Source organism: Quercus suber, unplaced genomic scaffold (genome assembly GCF_002906115.3).
Source record: "Quercus suber isolate HL8 unplaced genomic scaffold, Cork oak 2.0 scaffold_74, whole genome shotgun sequence".
Lineage (NCBI taxonomy): Eukaryota > Viridiplantae > Streptophyta > Magnoliopsida > Fagales > Fagaceae > Quercus > Quercus suber.
In genome coordinates, this window is record NW_027069539.1 from 197336 (window position 1) to 218538 (window position 21203).

At 36.8% G+C, this 21203-nt stretch overlaps 2 protein-coding genes and 1 long non-coding RNA gene across 3 annotated transcripts; 1 reads left to right on the top strand and 2 right to left on the bottom strand.

The window, feature by feature from the left end:
- Window positions 1-2490: 2490 nt before the first annotated feature.
- On the bottom strand, window positions 2491-3948 carry LOC112036479 (uncharacterized). Its single transcript, XM_024069321.1, has one exon. The coding sequence runs from the start codon at window positions 3946-3948 to the stop codon at window positions 2491-2493; it is 1458 nt and encodes a 485-aa protein (XP_023925089.1).
- Window positions 3949-6907: 2959 nt separating this feature from the next.
- LOC112036510 (leucoanthocyanidin reductase) lies at window positions 6908-14521 on the top strand. The gene is made up of 5 exons (XM_024069347.2): window positions 6908-7404; window positions 7597-7737; window positions 7915-8152; window positions 13528-13731; window positions 13960-14521. The coding sequence occupies exons 1-5, from the start codon at window positions 7204-7206 to the stop codon at window positions 14205-14207; spliced, it is 1032 nt and encodes a 343-aa protein (XP_023925115.1). The 5' UTR covers window positions 6908-7203; the 3' UTR covers window positions 14208-14521.
- Window positions 14522-16801: 2280 nt separating this feature from the next.
- On the bottom strand, window positions 16802-20325 carry LOC136067464 (uncharacterized). The gene is made up of 2 exons (XR_010628938.1): window positions 17580-20325; window positions 16802-17135 (listed from the first exon to the last, which is right to left on the bottom strand). It is a non-coding gene; the product is annotated as an uncharacterized LOC136067464 (long non-coding RNA).
- Between the last annotated feature and the right edge of the window lie 878 nt (window positions 20326-21203).

Below are 21203 nucleotides of genomic sequence, written 5' to 3' on the forward strand. Positions count from 1 at the left end.
AGAATTAACGGGGCGTATTTTTGACACTGTTCACACTTTCGTACGTATTAGACGGCGTCCTTCTGCATCAATAGCCACCAAAATCCCTGAGTCATTGCTCGGTGAGCCAACGAACACCCCCTACATGACTGCCACAAACCCCTCCGTGCAATTCGGTCAGCAGCTCGTCCACTTTCTCTGGGTGCAAACACAAAAGATATGGCCCCCTAAAAGATCTTCGGTACAGCTTGCGATCTGCCGACAACCAGTATCGAGGCGCTACTCGACGAACCTTGTTGGCCTCCTTTTCGTCGTTCGGGACTCAATCCTCAGACAAGAATTCAATGATCGAGTCCATCCAACATAGCTCGACTGCTGTAATCACGACGACGTCAACCCCGGTGATGCCAACGCAATCTGCCATACCAATACTTTGTTCTACTATCAGTTCTACTTTAATCAACCGAGGAACCTCTTCTGTCATTGACGATGCTAACGTGGCTAGGGAATCAACATGTCTGTTCTGCGTCCGGCCCACTTAGGATACATTCACCGTATTAAACTTGTTCATGGCCTCCCTTGCCGATCGCAAGTATGCTTTCATCCGGGGATCTCGGGTTTCAAATGTTCCCTAGACTTGGTTTACGACCAACCAGGAATTCGAATATACCTCTACCTCCCGGGCTCCCATTTTCGACACAACTCTCAATCTGACGAGGAAGGCTTTGTATTCGACTTCGTTGTTAGAGGCTCTGAACCCCAGCTTAAAAGAATGCTCCAACCTTATTCCCTTCGGGGTGATAACAACGATCTTGGCTCCCGCCTCCAAAGCACTCGATGCTCCATCTACGAATACTTTCCACGGGCGAGTCCACATGACACACTATTCCCCCGTTGTTCTTGGAAGAAAATTCTGCGACAAAATCAGCAAGGACCTGGCCCTTCACCGAACTTCGTGGCCAGTACCATATGTCAAAGGAACCCAGTCGAGTCCCCCATTTGGCTATCCGGCCCATGAAGTCTAATCTCCCCAACAATGATTACAAGGGATACTCCGTCAAGACATATACAGTGTGAGCTTGAAAATAATGTGGCAACTTTCTCGTGGCATGTATCAAGGCTAGCACCAACTTTTCCAAAGGTAAGTACCTCATCTCAGCATCAACTAAAGTCTTACTGATATAGTACACAGGCTGCTAAATTCCTCGGTCACTAAGTAGTACGGCACTGACAGCGTGATCTGACACAGACAGGTACATGAGTAAGTCCTCTTTAGGCTCCGGGGTCATTAACATAGGTGCCTACATTAAATAATCCTTCAAATCCTAAAAAGCCTTATCACATTCTTCGTTCCACTGAAACCCTTTCCATTTCCTCAGAAGCTGATAGAAAGGTCTGCAATGATCGGGGAATTTGAAGATGAACCGGTTAAGGGCGGCTAGCATCCCTGTTAACACTTGTACTTCATTCAGATTGCTCGGTGGTTTGAGATGCTTCACGGCCTCTATCTGGTCAGGTTGGCTTCTATTCCTCAGCTTGTGATCAAATATCCTAAAAATTTACCTGCCACCACTCCAAAAGCACACTTCTCTACATTTAGGCATAACTTATGTTGTCGAAGCACCCCAAACACCTCCAGGAGGTCTTCTACATGTTGTACCTCCCGCTTACTTTTCACCATCATGTCATCAATGTATACTTCAATCGTCCGTCCTATCTTACCCCGGAACATCCTCGTCATCATCCGCTGATAGATGGCCCTGGCATTTTTCAACCCAAAAGGCATCACAGTATAGTAAAAGTTAGCATCTGGAGATATGAACACGGTATTCTCCTGGTCCTCAGGAGCCAGGTTAATCTGGTGATACTCCTGAAAAGCATCTAAAAAGCTCATCCTCATCATCCACACGTGGCATCTACTAACTGGTCAATCTTTGGCATGGGAAACAGGTCTTTCAGGCATGCTCGGTTCAAACCTGTGAAATCCACACAGACCCTCCACTTGCCGTTTTTCTTCTTCACTACTATGGTATTCGCTAACCATTCCGGGAAGTAAATTTCCCTTATCGCCCTAGCCTCTTTCAACCTTTGGACTTCTGCTTTTATTGCTTCCACATATTCCTTGGCTAACCTTCTCGGCCTTTGCTTCTTAGGAAGGAACATGGGGTCTACATTAAGTTTGTGAACGATGAATTCAGGATCCACTCTGGGCACCTCGTATGGACTCCAAGCGAACACGTCCACATTTTATACGAGGAGTAATAACATTTCCACCTTGTCCTGGTCCTTCATGCCTTCCCCTATCTAGAAGTACTTGTCTACATCCGGCAATACCTTCACCTTTACCATATTCTCGGCGCACCTGGCCCCCTTCTCTTGTGAATTCTGTAATTGCTATAAAGGGATCCCCAGTGACCGGCATTCCTTCTCGGTCTGCTCCTTCTGATCGATTTACTCTTTCTTCCAATTGACTATGGCGACTAAGCATTGTCTGGCCGCCTGCTGGCTTCCTCATACCACAATGATACCTCGATCGGTGAGGAACTTGACTTTAACGTGTAGAATGGACAAGACAGCCCCCATTGCATGGATCCATGGCCTTCCTAGTATTGGCGTGTATGGGGAGAACGAAGCAACTACTATGAACGTCACCACTACCTTATTGCCTTCCATATTCATAGGCAAAGAAATCTGCCCCTCGGGAACTACCACTTTACCGTCGAACCCGACCAAAGGCGTACTATACTTCGAAAGATCCTCATTCCTCAATCCGAGCCCCTTGAATAGGTCCAAATACATAACGTCAGCCCCACTTCCCTGGTCTATCATTATTCTCTTCACTATGAAGTCGCCTACCCGGGCCACGACAATCAATGCGTCGTCGTGTGGCTGAACTGTTCCTTCCAAATCGCTATCGTCAAAAGCAATCGGTTCTTGGATGGGTTTCATCTTCTTTCTGGGTGGCAGCACGTCCGAGCTCCCTTCCACTGACACCACGGTTAACACCTCTTTCTTCCCTGCCACGATGAGGCCCTTCGGGGCAGCATGAATAACTTTAATTATCCCAAAAAGGGGTGGAAGGGGATTCCCTCTCTGTAGAGCGCCTTGCCCTATTCCTCGGTCCCCTGCATTCATCACAAACTCTTTTAAATGCCCAACCTTGGCCAGCTGCCCGAGGTGATCTCTCAGTACCCGGCATTGCTCAATGGTGTGGCCCTTATTCTTGTGGTAAGTACAGTACAAATTCTGACTCCTTCTAAACGGGTCACCTTCCATCTTGTTCGGCCACCTGAAGTATCGCTTATGCTTAATCTTGTCTATAATCCTATGCACTGGCTCCTTAAACGTTACATTCACCTCTCCCACTTGTGCTTCTGGTTCCTGAAGCCTCAAATTCCCCCGGATCCTGGGTGGGTAGCTATTTTGTCGAGGATGATTAATCACGGGCACTTTACCTTTGCTTTGCAGCCGGTCATCTTCCAACCGTTTGTATTCTTCGATGCGCCTCATCAACTGTCTTATATTCTCAGGGGGTTTCTTAGTCAATGATTCCCTTAGTCCGGAATCCTCAGGCAACCCCATTCTGAAAGTGCTTGCGGCAATCTTTTCGTTCCCTCTGCCGATCTCGTTGTAAAGCTCCCAGTACCGGCCAGCATAGCTACAAAGGGTTTCTCCCACCCTCATTTTCATGGACAGCAACGCGTCTACCGATTGTGGCACCTGGCTACAAGTTACAAATTGGATCCTGAACTCCTGTATCAGCTCGACGAAGTTGTGGATGGAGCCTTTCCGTAACCCATTAAACCATCTTAGAGTGGTAGGGCCAAGGCTCAATGGAAAAACCTTACACATCAGTGCGTCATTGTGGGTATGTAGAGACATCATCTGGATATAGTGACTGATGTGTTCTACCGGGTCGGTTTTCCCATCATAAGAGTTGAACGGAGGGCACGCGAACCTGTCCAGCATTGGGGCCCGCTTGATGCCGGCCGAAAATGGAGACCTGGCAGCTCTCCGTAAGGTACAACTCATCATATCCATTGCTGTATTATGGGGTCGCCGCTCTTCTAGGGAATCCAAACCTCGGTCTGCATACTCCCGTAACCGCGAACAATCTCGGTGTTGATGGGATTCCTGCGAATGCGAATGTTCCCTTCGTCGGTGAGATTCCCGTGAATGGGATTATTCTCAGCGATGGTTGTGTCCGGACTAATTGGATCCCATCTCATGACGATCTTTCCGGGTATTGGACCTTCTTTCTCGATTGTCTCGTTCCCCTCTACGATTCCTGCTCTCCGCTTCCATCTCCAGATCCCTCACCAACCTACACAGCCGCTCAAGCTCTTCATCCTAATCGTCGAGTTTCCTATGCCCTGAAGCCACGAATACCGTTCGCTGCGTTTGGTACAACCCTTCTCCAAGGCCAGACCTTTCCTGCTCCCATTCGTGATTCCTATCTTCGCGCCTCTTTTGCCTTCGTTCTCACCAAGAGGATCCCCGAGAAGATCCCATTGAACCACTTTCAGCATCACTCCTAGAACGTCTCCTAGACATCCTCTCGAGAGTGAGTCTTGGCGGAACCACAGCTTTGTAGGAGATTCCCACAAACGGTGCCAATTGTGCACACCAAATGAAAGGCTATTAGGCTTGACCTCACTTGGGCTCACAATTTATTTGAAAAGTGGGCTTGAGTTTCCTACTCTGGGTCGTTCTCAGCACAGAGACTCAATGAGATCACTTTTCTCTTTCCCACTGCCTAAACCACCTCTTTCTCTCTATCTCTGCTAACCTTTCTTTGCCCTATTTCTGGTGAACTTTTTCCAACCCCCCTTCTTCCCCCTATTTCTCATATTTATAGCTCTGAGTTAGTGGAGAGGCTATGATTATCTCCTTGGCTAGTGCAATGCGAGGTCCAATATCATTGATCATAAGTGGGTGGTTAGGTGGGAGTGGGATGTGGTGTGGGTGGCCTTGGAACTTGGCTCCCACTCCTGCAGGTATTCTTGGCAGCGGCACCTCCTGAGGCATTGCCGAATACATAAAGGACGGGGTGTTTGAACGTCGTTTTTTCATCACTGCTCGGGAAAGTATTGCCAAGCAATGATGAAGTGGTGAAATTTAGGCCCATAACTTGTGTGGCTTTGGGATGGGCTGCTGGGTAGAAAGAGATCGAGTTTGTGGGCTGTACATCCATACCAGAGTCTCAGGCCCAAATGGGCCCGAGTGCGGGGTGCCATACAATTAAGTTAGGCGTTTTATTCCTATTTTGGGTTGGTTTAAGCCAACCCGGATGTCTTTTTTTTTTCTTTATTTTAAGTTGATTAAGAGTAGCCCAACAAGTTTTTAGTAGTGAAAATGTCTACAATTGTGAAAATTTTAGTAATTTTTAATATAAATTTTAGTTATATATCTAATATATATATATAGTATGAGGAACAGTTTGGTTCAGTTTTTAGAAAACAGAATCGCATTTGCCCTAATTCTCGCCTAAGTAAAGTCAACCTTTTGTTTCTAAAACTACATAGTATGACATATGTAGGGATAAAAGAACTGAGTAGAAGTATTGGGCCGTGGGCCATGCCTGAGGATGCCAAGGAACCCGAGGATAATCAGACAATAGGATAAGCATGTGGGTTAATGGGCCAAGGACGAGGACAAACAGCTATGAATAGATGGTGTCTCCCGAGGATCCAAACCTCCTTGGTATGCGTTGTAGAGGGGTGGAGTCTGGCCGCCTAGAGAATATTGTGCAAGAGGTAACCATGTTTTTAAGGATAAACTTCAGAGAAAGGAGTCAACAGTGAACTTGGAAATATCTAAGAAGAATGCTACTACCACCATATTAAATGTTCTACACCTAATCCCCAAACCGCATGTGGAAATGACGCCAGAACAGTGATATTTAGTCTTACAACTACATCCAAAGCTTCTAGGAGGGTTCTAATGGGACAAGCATCCAAGAGATCATCTACATGATCAACAAATGAAAAGCTAGGATGAAGGTAGAGGGGAAGACTATATAAGGGAAGGGCCTCCATGAAAGAGGGGGCATCTGGTCTGCAGAAAAGAAAGAAAGAACTCTTTGTACTTAGAAAAAGTTGGAATAAAGATAAGAACTTATCTTCCTCAGATTTGACCAAAGAGTGTTTTTCTCTTCAAATTATACTTCTTAATCATTCTAACACTAAACCAATCTACTGTGGCTCACACTTGATTCATTAGGTCTTCATCTGTAAACTCCACTCTCTAACAAATTTATTGTTGTAGGCTTGTTGGGCCATCACTCACTTCTAAGGTCAATTTTAGTCCTTACAACATAAATTTCTCGATTAAATCAACAATTTTTTTAATAAAAAATTTGTAACGTTTTTAAGAAGATAAATTAATTACATCATGAGAAATAACAGACTCAATCAACGATAGATTTTCCTTTATTTAAGTTACATAATTATCAACCATTTTAAATATATGATAGACTCCTCTAAGAAATATTGTTATGCGTGTTGCTGAGGTGCTCTACCAACTAATTAAGAACCTTTTGTTCTTGTTATACATATATTTTATGATGTTGATACTTTGTTGGAATTAATGATCCCTAATCAACAATATAATATATATATATATATATATATTTTTTTTTTTTTAAGAAAGGACTTGTATTATCCCTAACGAATCATTATTTTATGATGTTGATACTTTGTTGGAATTAATGATCCCTAATCAACAATATAATATATATATATATATATATATTTTTTTTTTTTTAAGAAAGGACTTGTATTATCCCTAACGAATCAACCGAATTAAAGAGATGAACTCGCACGAGGTTCTTAGCTATCAGTCAAAGGCATCAAAAATTGGTTTTAGCTAAACTTCAACTAGTGGATTTTTACCACAGCACAAACAAGAAGGCTATGGTGAATATTGTCCTGTTTTTGTGGAAGAGTAGCTGAAAACATAGTACCCTTAGCATCCCGATAATATTTATTATCAGCTTTCTCTCATATGTTTTTATCTAAGGTGCTCAGCCCCACTAAACTGCCGATTATATATAGGTAGACTAGAATACATGCACTCCATTGTACATAGCAGCCGTGCCAACCTTGGCTCTCCCAAACCTCTCTCTGTAGAAACCTCGGCCTTTGTAAAACAAAACTAAGGATCAAAACTAAAACTTGGCCTTTGTGTAAAAGAAACCAAAGGACAAACTCATCACTGCCAAGCATGACTGTCACACCTTCTGTTTCCTCAGCCAAGGGCCGTGTCCTTATAGTCGGAGCAACAGGTTTCATCGGTCAGTTTGTCACGGAATCCAGCCTAGACGCCGGCCGAACCACCTATGTTCTCGTACGGCCTAGAGCCTGTGGTCCTTCTAAGGCCAAAATCATCAAGGCTTTCCAAGACAAAGGCGCCATCATCTTACATGTAAGGTCTCTGTTTCTTATGTAATATACATAAAACCGTTTGTAACTCAATGAAATGGTTGAATAAATTCCCCCCATGTACAAAAACCTTACCCATTTGTTGCCACATTTAAATTAATTGGTTTTTATTTATTGATTATTATTGTTAGTATTGGTCGAACGTACTAATTGGTATTTTTTGTCATGTTCTCAGGGACTGGTTAATGATAAGGAATTCATGGAGAAAATACTGAGAGAGCATGAGATTGATATAGTAATATCAGCTGTGGGAGGTGAAAACATACTAGACCAGCTCACCTTAATCGAAGCCATTAAAACAATTGGTACCATAAAGGTAAAGCAACCAAAACCTGCCAAAAAAGGATTTAAAACAGTATTGTTCACTTGTTTGTATTTGATATAATTATAGTGCTGCATAGAAATATACATACATATATATATATATATATATATATTGTCGTTTGTGTGTGTGTGTGTTCCTAATTGGGAATATATTCTAACCATGTGGCAGAGATTCCTACCATCCGAGTTTGGGCATGACGTGGACAGGGCTAACCCGGTGGAACCGGGTCTCAGCATGTATGAAGCAAAGCGCAGGGTTCGGCGTTTGGTTGAGGAGTCCGGTGTACCTTATACTTACATTTGTTGTAATTCCATTGCTTCTTGGCCATACCACGACAACACACACCCTTCCGAGGTTCTCCCGCCGTTGGATCAGTTCCAAATCTACGGTGATGGTAGTGTCAAAGGTACGAGAGTAATTCATCCAACCTTGTCTGCCACGTATTTTTTTTCTTTCACTGGCGACGTAATTGTCCAAAACTCTTAAAAACACCTAACGAATTTTGCGGGTGCCACACAACTGCCAGTCAAGAGAGAATCACTCTATTGTTAAAAATTTATTGGTCAAGCAGCTTTTAGAGAGCTTGAATAACGTTTTTTTTTTTTTTTTTTTTTTTTTTTTTTTTTTTAAGAAAGAGAGAGCTTGAATAACGTGCGTGTGGTCTCTAACCCATATTCATTAGATAATTAAAGTTAAACTAAAAAAAAAAAAAAAAAAAAAACAGAAGTCTTCCCATGAATGTTGACTAAGAGATTTAATCCAAAATTTCATTGATTATAGGGGTATTTATTGTATGCTTTTCATATATATATATAGAAAATTAAAATGGACGTCTCGCAGGCATGTGAATTTCACACTTTTACTAACTTGTAAGAGGAATGCTTATGAATCAAATGCAACAGATTTTTTTTTTTTTATTTCACAATTATCTTTTTTTGTCCACTTGGATGGCTATTCAACTATTTCAAACAATAATATTTTTATTCTTTAAATTAAAAGTTTAACTTTTTTACATTATCTTCATCCTTTTTAAAAAACAGCTTTTAGAGAGCTTGAATAATGTGTGTGGTCTCTAACCCATACATTAGATACTTAAAATTAAATTAAATTAAGAGATTTTAACCAAAAAATTAAATCCAAACAAACAACCTAAAAAGTCTTCCTATGAGTGTTGACTAAGAGATTTTAACCCAAAAGCTTCATCAATTATAGGAGATTTGAAATCACTAATCCCTTGAAATTAAGAGATGAAACCATCTTATAGTATTATTTTTTTAATAAAAAATTAAAACAGACGTCTTATAAGCACATGAATTTCACACTTTCAGTAGCTTATGAGAGATACGCTCATGAAATGGTTGTAAGTGATGCATTTTTTCACATAATTTTTTCTTTCTTAGTCCGCTTGGGTTGCTATTTCAAGCGATATTGTTTTTATTCTTTAAATTAAAAGTTTTAACTTTGTTATATAATCTTCATCCTTTTTAAAATTTTAATAAAAATATTTTAACATTTTAAAAGAGTCAGTGGAAAAGTGAACAATGCTTTAGCATATAAATTCCAAAGATTCCCCAAATAAAAAATGCATGCCACAGAGCCATTTGTCCTCCTTTCACTAACACGATCGAAGGAATGAAAACTTAAATAATGGACCACTTAAAAATTGAACGGTGTACAAGGGCTATTGCCTATTGGATTGACAAGTTTAATTAAATGTAGTCGTTGTTAATCTCAGAAAGTTGATGTACCATCCAGTTGTTTGCACTATTCAGTTTTCAACATTTATCGATACAACCCCGTCGGTTCGGTAAGTGGTCTATGACTCTACGCCACACCTACACTTATGAGATGGTATATCGCGTCTCCGCTGTACGTAATTGGACTCCTCCGTATTATTTCGTTTGATTTTTAGTTTTTTATTTTTTTCTAATTAGTTTATCAATTCTTTATGTATTTTTTGGTCTTATTTTTTTTATAGATAAAATTATATTTTTATTATCTTTCAGTAAATAAGATTTTTTATTCTCGTTTATGCAAAACTGATCTAAACGCAAATTTATTAAAGTAAACACCACATCTAAATGCGCAAGATTGAGCTAATCGCACACCAATGTTTAATGGGTGAGAATTTGTGGGTTGAAGAATCTTTTTTATCACTTGGACAAATGGGAGAAAAGTTAAATATTTAAAAAATTTCTCTTTCTTTAACACAAGGGCAGATGAAGAATCCTTTTTTTTTTTTTTTTCATCGTCATATTTGGACAAGTTGGGAAAAGTTCAATATTTGAAAGTTTTCTTGTTCTTGAACACAAGTTGAGATACCAAATGAGTAATGTTATAGACACTCAGATTTCTATAATATTTGTCCTAACCATTCATTTGACAAGTTTTTATTGGTTTTTAACGAAATTCATCACTGACATCACTTTTTTTATCTATTATTAACAATTTGTCATATAAACAAATATATATTTTTTGTGAATTTTTATATTTATAAAAAATAAATTGTATAGGTAATTTCTAGATAGAATAAAAGTTAAATCTGAAGGGGGACCGGGACCATCTGTTGAAAAAGACTTTTGGAGTTGCAATTGAGTTGAAAGAAAGAAGGAAAGAAATAGCATAAGGCCATAGATCTTATAGTTGCGTTTCTTTTGTCCTACACACTTATATTGTTCTGTCACCAATCAATATAATTTTAGGATTTTCATCTCTATTTTTCCAAATTTTGAATACATTCCAATCTTAATGATTTTATCATCTCTCTCACTTTTAGTTTTTGTTATATTTAAATAGTTTATCCAATTTTATTGTATGGCAACAAACTTTGCTATTTTTGTGTTAATAAAAATTCAATTATGTTAATGGGACATGACTCGGATCCAATACTTTAGTACACTAAATATGATAAGATGCTATGAGTTATCACGTGTCCAATACTTATCATGTGTCAGCATTATATCTGGCTCAATGCACAATAACATTAGACCCAACCTTTTTTTTTCTTTGACCCAATCTTTGCCTTGTGTTGATTGAGGAAACAGAAAACTTTGAGACATCTTTGCCAGACTTCCCTCTTTCATTATATTTAAGTCTACTTGCATGACAATACTATTCTTGTATTTGTTTCGTTTTATTTCTTAAGTGTTTTAATTGTTGAGATATTTTTATTGGTTTTTGTGTAAAGAAACAAAAAAGAAAATACAGCATTATGTTTTCTTCAAATTCATAATTCAACATTTGGCTCATTTGAACCTGTCTAAAATTTTCAGCGGGTGAACTCTATGGTGTAGTAGATTTATCCTTTGAGCTATTTTGATTAAACACAAATTTTAAGAAAATGATATTAAATAATATATTTATTTTATCATATGTTTATTTTCAATACCGTTTAATTTAAATTGATGTGATAATATATATATATATATATATATTAGAAGAGTGATAAAAAAGATATAGTAGAAAAGTGATCGAATTTTATATTTTGATTTTTATATGTAAACAAATGAACTTTTGGAATTGACAACATGAGTTAATCAATATCAACATATGAAAATCAAAATTATGTTATTTCAGTCTTCCAAATTTGCTTCCTTTAACTGATGGGAATTAAATAAAATATGATGAATAAATTTGTGTCCCACTTCCACCATGTTTAGAAATCATGAATTTTTCATTTTTCTAAATAAAATAAAATAAGAATCCTAATTCATAAAAATTTTGAATAAAATGAAAGGGATAAAATATAAAGGAACGAAAAGTTCCTTTTCTAATGGTTTAAAAATTTTATAAAGAAAGAGAAGAAATTAAATTAACATATATAATTTTACCATTATATCAATTATGTTTACTTAAGTTTTTTTTAAATAAAAATAAATAAAAAATAAAAAACTATAACCAAGTAGAAGAAGAAGAAGAAATAGTTTGTAGAATGCATATGAGAAATGAATTGTAATGGAGTAGATAAGTAAATAGTAGGAAATGAAAAATGAGATTCAAATCATAAATATGAAAAAAAAAAAAAAAATTAGGTTACAACCTTACTCAATATCTTTTTATTGAATTTGAAATTTGACAAATCCACTATTTAATTACATCTTCTTTTTATATCCTCTATACATGCAAAATTTCTAAAAAAATTAAATATTAATAGCTATATCATCAATAAATTGTTTAAATTATAATTTTTTGTAATTCAAAATTATGCATAAAATATAATCTTATGCATCATATAGTAAACAATATCCTTTTGATAAAAAATTTGACGTGTATTAAGAGCGTAATGAACATATAATTCAACGGTTAAATTTTAAAAATATGTAATAATATTTATTTTATTGAGTAAAATTATAACTTTATACTACAACTAATTTTATAATTAAACTTTATCAATATATATATATATATATATCATCAACGTTACGTTTTTACTTGAACCCTAACAAAATTAAACATAAAGAAAGAATTTCCTTGCCTATCTATAACAGTGACCTGGCTGACTATACCTTGCATTCACTCCATCATCAATAAGTCCATTAATGAGGAACCAATTTTGGGTCCCATTTTCAACTTGTCAATATACTCCTCTTTTCACCAACAGGTTTGTAATCCGATTAACACCTACTTTTCAATTCCCTTGGGCCCAAAAAACTAAGCAAAATGTTCTCATCTTTTTGTTCTCTCTGTTGATTTTTTTTCTATTTAATTTCTTTATAAATTTTTCTTGTATCAGAAATCATAATAGCAAGAGTTTTGTAATACAACAGAATAGCACTTCTTTGCATTTTTTATAAAGATACATAAAATTTAAAAAAAAAAAAAAAGATCAAGACATTTTTTTAAAAATCATAATAAATCGCTTGAAGTCACTTTCTTCACCTACCTCATAGGGATTCAGAATTACAAATGAACCAAGTTTATGGTCTACCAACTACCTATACACATTAATTTTGAAATATATTTTTTCTCTATAATAATCTTCTGACTGAAATGGAGATGACATGGTGAATATTTTGGCAGGTGGTATGTCATAAGCTGATAGATATTGTAACAAAATTAAATGATAGCAACTTTTGTGGGGGATTTCATATCAGTATAAAAGTCGTTTGCTGAGCTTTTGGGGAGACTTTGCACATAAAAATACAAACGAGTAGCAAACAAACAAAATCTAACCGCGTCTCTTCTTCGACAAACGAGACGTGTTCGGTGATCCAAGGCTTGCCCTGTCTAATAAATACGTAACATTTTCGGGTCACAACAACAATTGCGGGGTCCAATTTCAATGATATCTTCTTCACTAGCATGATTTGGCTGGATACTTTGAATAAGGTTTAAAATTATTTAGTACCAGAACTCAGTAACTTTGGCTTTTACAATTATCTCTCTCTCTCTCTCTCTCTCTCTCTCTCTCTCTCTCTCTCTCTCCTTCCTTTATAAAGGATAATAGGGTATGTCACTGACTTACAAAATTTTTTTACTATTCTTGTAAGAACTTGTGCCGATTCTTAACCTATTACTTAATCATTTTTTATTCTTTAATCAAATAGGAGTAACAGACAACATAGAGAGGATGGCAAGTTGGCCCTCTTGAAAAACTCTTCTACAGTGAATTTTGTAGTTCAATTGACATTTGGTATTTTCAAAGGAAACGTTTAGGATTCAAGTTCTATTCTCCTATCGTAACTATCTAATTATAAATAATAATAAAAATGGTGCAAATTTTATTTCTTTATTTGGTAGTGTTATCATTCATTAATTCATGTTGGATGTTGTATTATGCAGCTTACTTTGTTGCTGGCACTGATATTGGAAAATTTACAATGAAAACTGTGGATGACATTCGAACTGTCAACAAAAGTGTGCATTTTCGACCAACTTCCAATCTGTGTAACATCAATGAGCTTGCATCTTTATGGGAGAAAAAGATTGGAAGAACCCTCCCTCGAGTGATCGTCACTGAAAATGACCTACTAGCTGCCGCTGCAGGTCCAATTCATCTAATAATTTCATTTTTTATACATGGTCTCAATTATTTGTTTATAACCAATGCAACCTTGCTATTTATAACGTTTTCATTAGGTTCAATTATTTTATAGTTCCATTTTTTTAAATAAAATTTTTTTTTTTTTCTGACCACACAGAGTTATCAATCATTTCAATATTTTATAACCAACACCAACTTTGTCTAATACTTTCATTATTTTATATATGCAGCGAATTGCATACCTCAAAGTATTGTTGCATCATTCACTCATGATATATTCATAAAGGGTTGTCAAATTAATTTCACAATCGATGGCCCTCAAGATATTGAAGTGAGCACTCTTTACCCAGATGAAACTTTCCAAACCTTGGATGATTGCTTCAATGACTTTCTTGCCAAATTAGGTGACAAACCTGTGAACACTAATAAAATTACTACCACAAATCCCGTAGTTGAATCTATGGCAATCACCGCGTGATGCGCTTTATCATATCACAAGGGCAAAGTATTGTTCCCATTTTTTTTTTTTTTTTTTTTGTGAAGAAACTGTTCAATAAATTGGGAGTCCATTTGTTGTTCTATGATTTATCTAGATTTCCTAGTGATTTCTGGAAGGAACATTTGTAATCTTACTTGTTTTGGTGGGAAAAAAATGGTCTTGATATGGGATGGGGGAGTGGATTAAATTTTAGAGACATGTAAGTCTCATCTATATGATTGTTTATAAGTGTATCTGCCTCAAGTGATGTAAGTGATTATTTCTTTAACTTATGCCTCCAAATTTCAATTTAATTATCCTACTCTACGTAAGATGACCTTATAAAAAGAATTATCATGCTCTATACATATCTTCCCCCCACCCCTTTTTCCCCCATAGAAAGTAGATGAAAGTATTTTTATATAGTTCTAGAATACAAATTAACATGAGTTATTATTCTTAATTAGAAAGTAGATGAAAGTACTTTTATCGAACTAAATGGGCTATTATTCTTATGGTCCTTATGAACCCAAAATGATTTGTATTTTTTTTTTTAAACAAAATAGGGAAAAAAAAAAACTTTATCATACTTCTAATCTCATTTTTCATATTTCTTGCAATACAAATAAAATAATAACGAAAAAATTCAAAGATTAAAATGTCAAATAACAAATATTATTAAGTTTCTAGTTTACGAATTAATTCTAACAGCCGAATAGAAATCAAATGAGCATAGGAATAACTTGACATCTCAATCCAATCCAACTGGCAATTAGCCATTGACCAACCCAAGCATACCCTGGCTAAGAAGCAATGTGGCCCTTAGAGAGTAATAGTCCTAATGAGACCTACATAGGAGCATTCAAACCTCAAACCAAACTGCCAAAAACACAAACACCATTCAAGGAGCCATTAGAATTCAAAATTTCAGAACCATAATGAAAATCAAGGAGAAAATCATTCCCACAAATCGACGAGGAAAAGGTATGAGCAACATACTCCTGAATTCACACTAATTTCGTGGAATATTTTTTATGCATCCTTTGACTTAGGCATTCGAGAGTTTTCTGTTGGCAAGATTTTTGACGTTCTTCTTCTTTTCATAGGTGTTTGTGTATTCAAGTCACCCTTGCAATCACTTGCAGCATCAACATGTACACATGTTATACAATGAAACATGAACTAAAGTCAAATCATCTATAAAAATAACTATGAATTTGAATTTTGATTTATTGCTATAAGCTTATTTGCTGAAAATTGGAAAAAGATTGTTGTATTTTAAAAATTGAGGCTTTAAAAAGTTGCACATAAGTAAATATATAAGATATAAAGCTATAAAGACTATATATATATATATATATATAAGGCCTAGCCCTAAACCTACAATAAATATATAGACCTTTAAGAATAAATTTAACAAGTTAGAAGAAAAAATGTATATAATTAAAAAGAAAATATATAACGGCCGTACAAAAATTTACCAAATGTGAGTATAGTAGATACGGCACTAAAGTTGTGTTTGGTATTGACTGAAAAATACATCTTTTTTTTACTATTTATCTTTTTTTTGCTAATTTTCAACTTATTTTTACTATTATTTATGGTCTCATTACATTTTTTGGTACTATTCATGAACCATATTGTACTATTTCAGCTAATTTTTAGCTTTATCTATAGTACTTTTAACAAAAAGTTTTCAATTTCAACTAAATAAGTTATTCCCAAATAGACTCTAAAAATAGTTATATTTGAAAATTACATGTCAAGTGACTAACGTCAACAGTATTTTCATCTTTAATATAAAAAATCTAATATAACTTTAGTATTCAAACATAAAATAAAAAGTAGACAATAAAAAAGTCAAATTCTATATTTTATTTTATTGAAATGGTTAGAAACCTCTACTCTATTACCTGAAACCCTCCCCTTTCCCTCAACCCTAGGTACTAAATACCTAAGGAGGTGCCATCAAACCAGTTGGGCCATTGGCTTCTAAATTTTATAATAGTGGCTGGTGAACATGTCAAATATGGTCCAAGTTCTACCATGACCAACTCATGTCAAGATCAAGTACGAGTCAAAAACTAGCAGCAATAAAACAAGTAGTTCCCATCAAAAATAAAATATAAAACAAGTAGCTATGCCTATTACAAACACCTTTTCTTTTTCTTTTTTTTCTTTTGCTTGCAACGGTTGAGGCTGGTAAATTAATGAGTTTAAGTCCAATTTGTCAGGTCCAGTTTCTAGTTTTTTACTAATTTTATAAAATGTGTATTCTGGATTTCTTTTTTTTTTTTCTTACATTTAATATCTCCTGGCACACAATACTTGGTCATTGCGGTTGTTTCAGTTAGGTCGTTTACCTTGGAAGAAACAGAACGCCAAAAATAAACTGCCGACACTGTTTGACAATCTTGTCAGTTGAAGATATTCTCTGTGGTGGACTAAAGTTGAAAAGCTCTAGCCCAAAATTGTGTTATTTATTTATTCTCTTTTAATATAACAAACCCATGATATAGTATGATTAGTATCCATTTCTGTTTATGGATCTTGTTTTTCCGACCAAAAAAAAAAAAGCAAAGAAAATAGCGTAGTTTTGTAACAAAATAATATTGTCAAGACTTCCACAACAGCGGTGCATTCATGTATTGTGCACTACAAACCAGTATATATATATATATATATATAGTTCTTGACATTATATATCACACTCGCAAGAAATGACAAAAATAATCACATTTGCCAGCTTCTCAGTGCTTGCTTAATTAAAAATCACAAGCAACAAAATTTAAGGGTTTTGGAGGAAGCCCTACTCCTGGCCTTGTTTTTGTCTGAGTTGAAACTTGAAACTACACATCATATACAGGCAATCGCTCTTGTATTGGGACACGGCAGATAGGGCACTTTTTACACTTCTCACAGCAAGTACTGAAATGCAACAGGGAGGGAAAAACAAAAACGAAAACAAAATCATGCTTATTTATTTGACATGGAAATATAAAGAACCAAAGTGATACCAGCGGGTGGGGGGTTTTCATTTATATACAACTCTTACTAAGTTCTGAAAGTTGTACATAATAAATTTCATTAACTACGAGATATTAAAGTATATTGAAGATTCTCTACTGTCTACCTAACTCTTGGTTTTGTCCCTTCTTCGTTTTGAAAGAATATGCCCGCAAAAGGAGAGAGGGATTAACATATGCAGCATAAATAATTCGATTAGATTCATTGTCTGAATAATGTACGTGGACAAAAATGGCCATTGAACCCCAGCTTAAATGGCTCTTCCTCTCACTAGTGTGCATGTGCAGGTTACCGATAAATTATATAAAAATGGATCTTGGCAGTGTAAGGGTGGGCTGAATTTACCTGCAAAGGATGTGATGCCTGCATGGGAGAAGGACTACATCAATCTGTTCTTCAAAGCATACTCTACATAGGATCTTTTCCTGGTAAAATCATCAAATTAGTATGCAAGCATGGGTAGTAGATCCAAACATGTTAGAGACAGTGCTAGGAAAAGATTTGACAAAAACATGAAAGGGCAAAAGCTTGTGGTTGAATATTTAAATCCCTGTTATCACAATATAGAATAACATCAAACTCCATGAATATCAATTTGATTGCATCAGTAACATGAGTACATCTGTTGTAGTGACAGAGACTCATTTCCTTTTATTTTCTGGGGTCACTATGCCCGCAGTTGGTGTCCTTGGATATCCACAAAAACCAAGAGGAAACTGTTATAACACTACATAATCAATGCCTTTAGGAAGTGAAATTCAATGAGATCTATGAGCTCTATTTGTAGGAAAATGCAAGTTTAAATGTTTTTTACTAATAGTCGATTCATGAGATCATTGCAATATTGAAAACCATTTCATTTCCTTTTTTGGTATGTTATTATTGTCTAATATAACTAAATGGAAATAACTGATACAGGACATTTCCTATAAGAATAAATGTCAAAAGAGCTACTTATCAAAAAGGAATATCAAAAGAGATTTGTTATGATTGCTTTCGTAAGTCCTGAGAGTTTAATAATGCATTCCTAACCTTCTGGACTTTTGAGCCTTAGATTGTGGAGCACAACCAGCAGTTAAATCTGAGCGCCGTTACTTTATTTCTAGGATCTCAATTTATATTTACCAACAAGGAAGCTAGAAATCAATATCTTTTCATTGGATACATTAGCATTGAACTCTTTCAGGTTCTGGAGATGCTTATTTTATAGCTTGGTTTTACTTCCTCATCCAATCATTATTTCCATTTGCTTATAAGAGATCTCCTCTGACTGCAACTTCAGTGCTGTGTTCTCAACACACAACAATGGTGTTTCCCGCAGTCCTGTCTTTTGAATTTCTTAGGATTTGACTTTTCAAGGCCCTAGAGACTGAGTTGAAACTCCAACAAGAGCAAACCAGAGTCATTGAGAGGGAGTTGGATAAAGAAAGAGTGAAATTTTTTTTTCAAAGAGGTAATTGGATAGATGTGTGAGGCCCATCTGTGCCAGGCCCCTCCTACTGAGATCTGTCATAATCCCACATAGCTCATGAGACAGCAGACCAGTTGCTTGCATATGGGCCAGCATGTGAGGCAGGTCCATTCTGAATCTGCATCCCACCAGCTTGATTTCATTTTCTCACTAGGGCTGTTCAAGGTCATTGCACCACCGACCATGCTGACCCAACCAAACTGTATTGGCCACATTGGACGGTCTTCAGTGGCGTCAGCAGTGGGTTTTGTTTTTTACAAAACCGACCTCTGCAACACGGTTAACAACGGGGGATTTGCAAAGCTGAGAAAACCACACCACCCACGGCCTGAATATATTATTCCCTTTTGCTCCCCTCCCCCGCCCTTCCAATCTACACAGATCAGCCACCCAAGCCTAACACCACTGCATGTCACTGCAAGTCTGCCACCCAAACTCCCACCACCACAAATCCAGAAATTCACAAAGAAGCCCACACCTAAAACTCATATAAATTGTTTTTTTTTTTTAATTTTTATTATTATTATTTTATTTCCACCGATGTCAACCACTCAACACATTAGAGGAAAACCACCACCACCAACTTCAGCTTTCCATTCTCTACAATGTAGCGGCGGTTCTTATTTTGTAGAGACGAGTCTAATTGATGCAGTGAAAAAATGCCTCCAAAAACCTATAGACCGCACCTGAAAACCCCTAACTCTCACTCTTATACCCAGGTTAAAAATAGCCTTGCTAGGTTCTTATTACAATTCTTTGTTTAAACTTAATATTCCAGTACACGATGAGGCACCTACATTTTATGGACATTGATACCCATGGATCTTCACTGATTGGTTATATGAGATGACCAATTCTTTGAACGAATATGTTCATCAGATGATAGGAAAATAAAGGTTTGCCAAGATGAGACTATAGGTAAAGCCAAAGAAAACTGGTAGAGTATCGAGAACCTCAACGTTAGACGGAGTTAAGTTTAACATAAATGATTTGGTTTAAATGAAATAAAAACTCAAAGAGAAATATCTACCCAAAGAATCAGGGTTACTTTTTATATCGAAGAAACAGTTTGAGACAGGGGAGCAGACAATATGACTGTTAGGTGTAGTTTCTTGTTCTGTATCCTAATCAATCCAAGACCTGTCTGAAGGATTAAGTCAATGGATCATTCCCCTCAAAGGATGACTGATAGAAATGAAATTGAAGCTTCCCACATGGTAGACAATCACATTGGTAACAAGATTTTAGTGATGAAGAAACATCAAGAACCACCAAAAGCTACTGCTGAAAGAAAAGTACAAGTGCCAACAGATGTTGCTACAGCGCTAAACCAATGAGAACACACTGAAAAGTCTAGTGATGAGCTGGAATACTGTAAACATGCTTAGTAGACTTAATACAGTCTGTTGGAGAGGCAATAAGTATATTGCTTATCAGTAAGGGGTGTCAAATGGGCGGGTTTGGGTGGGTTTGGGGTGGGCATAATTGGGTTAGGTTTATAAAATTCATTTACCCAATTAAAACCCATTTAACTAATTGCTTCAAACCCAACCCAACCCAATTATTACGGGTAAACCCCAACCCACTCAATTACCCAATTATCAAAATTACCAAAATGCCATTAAACCAAAAAAACTTTCACTTCTGCTCTTTCTTTCTCTCTCTCTGTTTGATTTCCCTCTCTAATTTTCCCGAGAAAATCCCTCTCTAACTTTCTCGAGAAAATCCAACCTGCATTGACTGAGTCGGACTTCACGAACTCACCGGAACGGCCAGTGAAGCCAGTGGCGTAGCCATTGAAACCCTGGTCCACCACGTTTCTGTTCGATGCGTAGTTGTTGAATTTGTCCTTGTGACCAGTAGAGTCTCGGCTGTATCGGCGGAACGAGTCCACCGGCAAGTTCCGGTCGCTGGAGTAGGTCTTCAACGAGTCGGCTCCGCCGAGCCGATCGGTTCTGTAGTTGGTGAAGTTCCGGACCACGTACCCATCAAAGTTCAAGTCTTTGTAGTGCTTCTCGAGACTCGGTGCTAAATCAGGGAAGCAGAGGAGGTTCACCGAGGAGTAGAAGGCCAGGAGGTGAGTCAAGAGTGAGTTCGGGGCGGCGAGTTTGGAGAAACTCGCTGAGTCGACGGTGTTCAATGGGGACGCAACTCAGGTCAGACTTGGTGTTTTGGATCTTTTTGTTCCATTTGACACCCGTATCTGAGAGAGAGAGAGAGAGAGAGAGAGAGAGAGAAGTGTTTGGAGGCTGAGAAAGTGAAGGAAAATGAAATCCCTAAAACTGAAACGTCTGAGGGTTTTTTTTTTTTTTTTTTTTTTTTAAATGGAAGGGTTAGGTTGAATCTGAGGATATTGTTTTTGGATTAAATGGGGCTCAATGGGTTTTAAGTTAAAACCCAATAATTATTGGGTCTAATTGGGTTGATGCCCATTTAACCCAACTAATAATTGGCTGGATTTGGGTTCAATTAGAGTGGGTGGGTTTAGGTAGGCAAAT

Bases quoted from the DNA above. Each gene is read 5' to 3' on its own strand.
- LOC112036479 (XM_024069321.1), bottom strand. From the start codon at position 3,948: ATGCTGGACAGGTTCGCGTGCCCTCCGTTCAACTCTTATGATGGGAAA.
- LOC112036510 (XM_024069347.2), top strand. From the start codon at position 7,204: ATGACTGTCACACCTTCTGTTTCCTCAGCCAAGGGCCGTGTCCTTATA. The intron at 7,405-7,596 runs GTAAGGTCTCTG...TCATGTTCTCAG, and splicing joins AAGGCGCCATCATCTTACAT to GGACTGGTTAATGATAAGGA. The intron at 13,732-13,959 runs GTCCAATTCATC...TTATATATGCAG, and splicing joins CCTACTAGCTGCCGCTGCAG to CGAATTGCATACCTCAAAGT.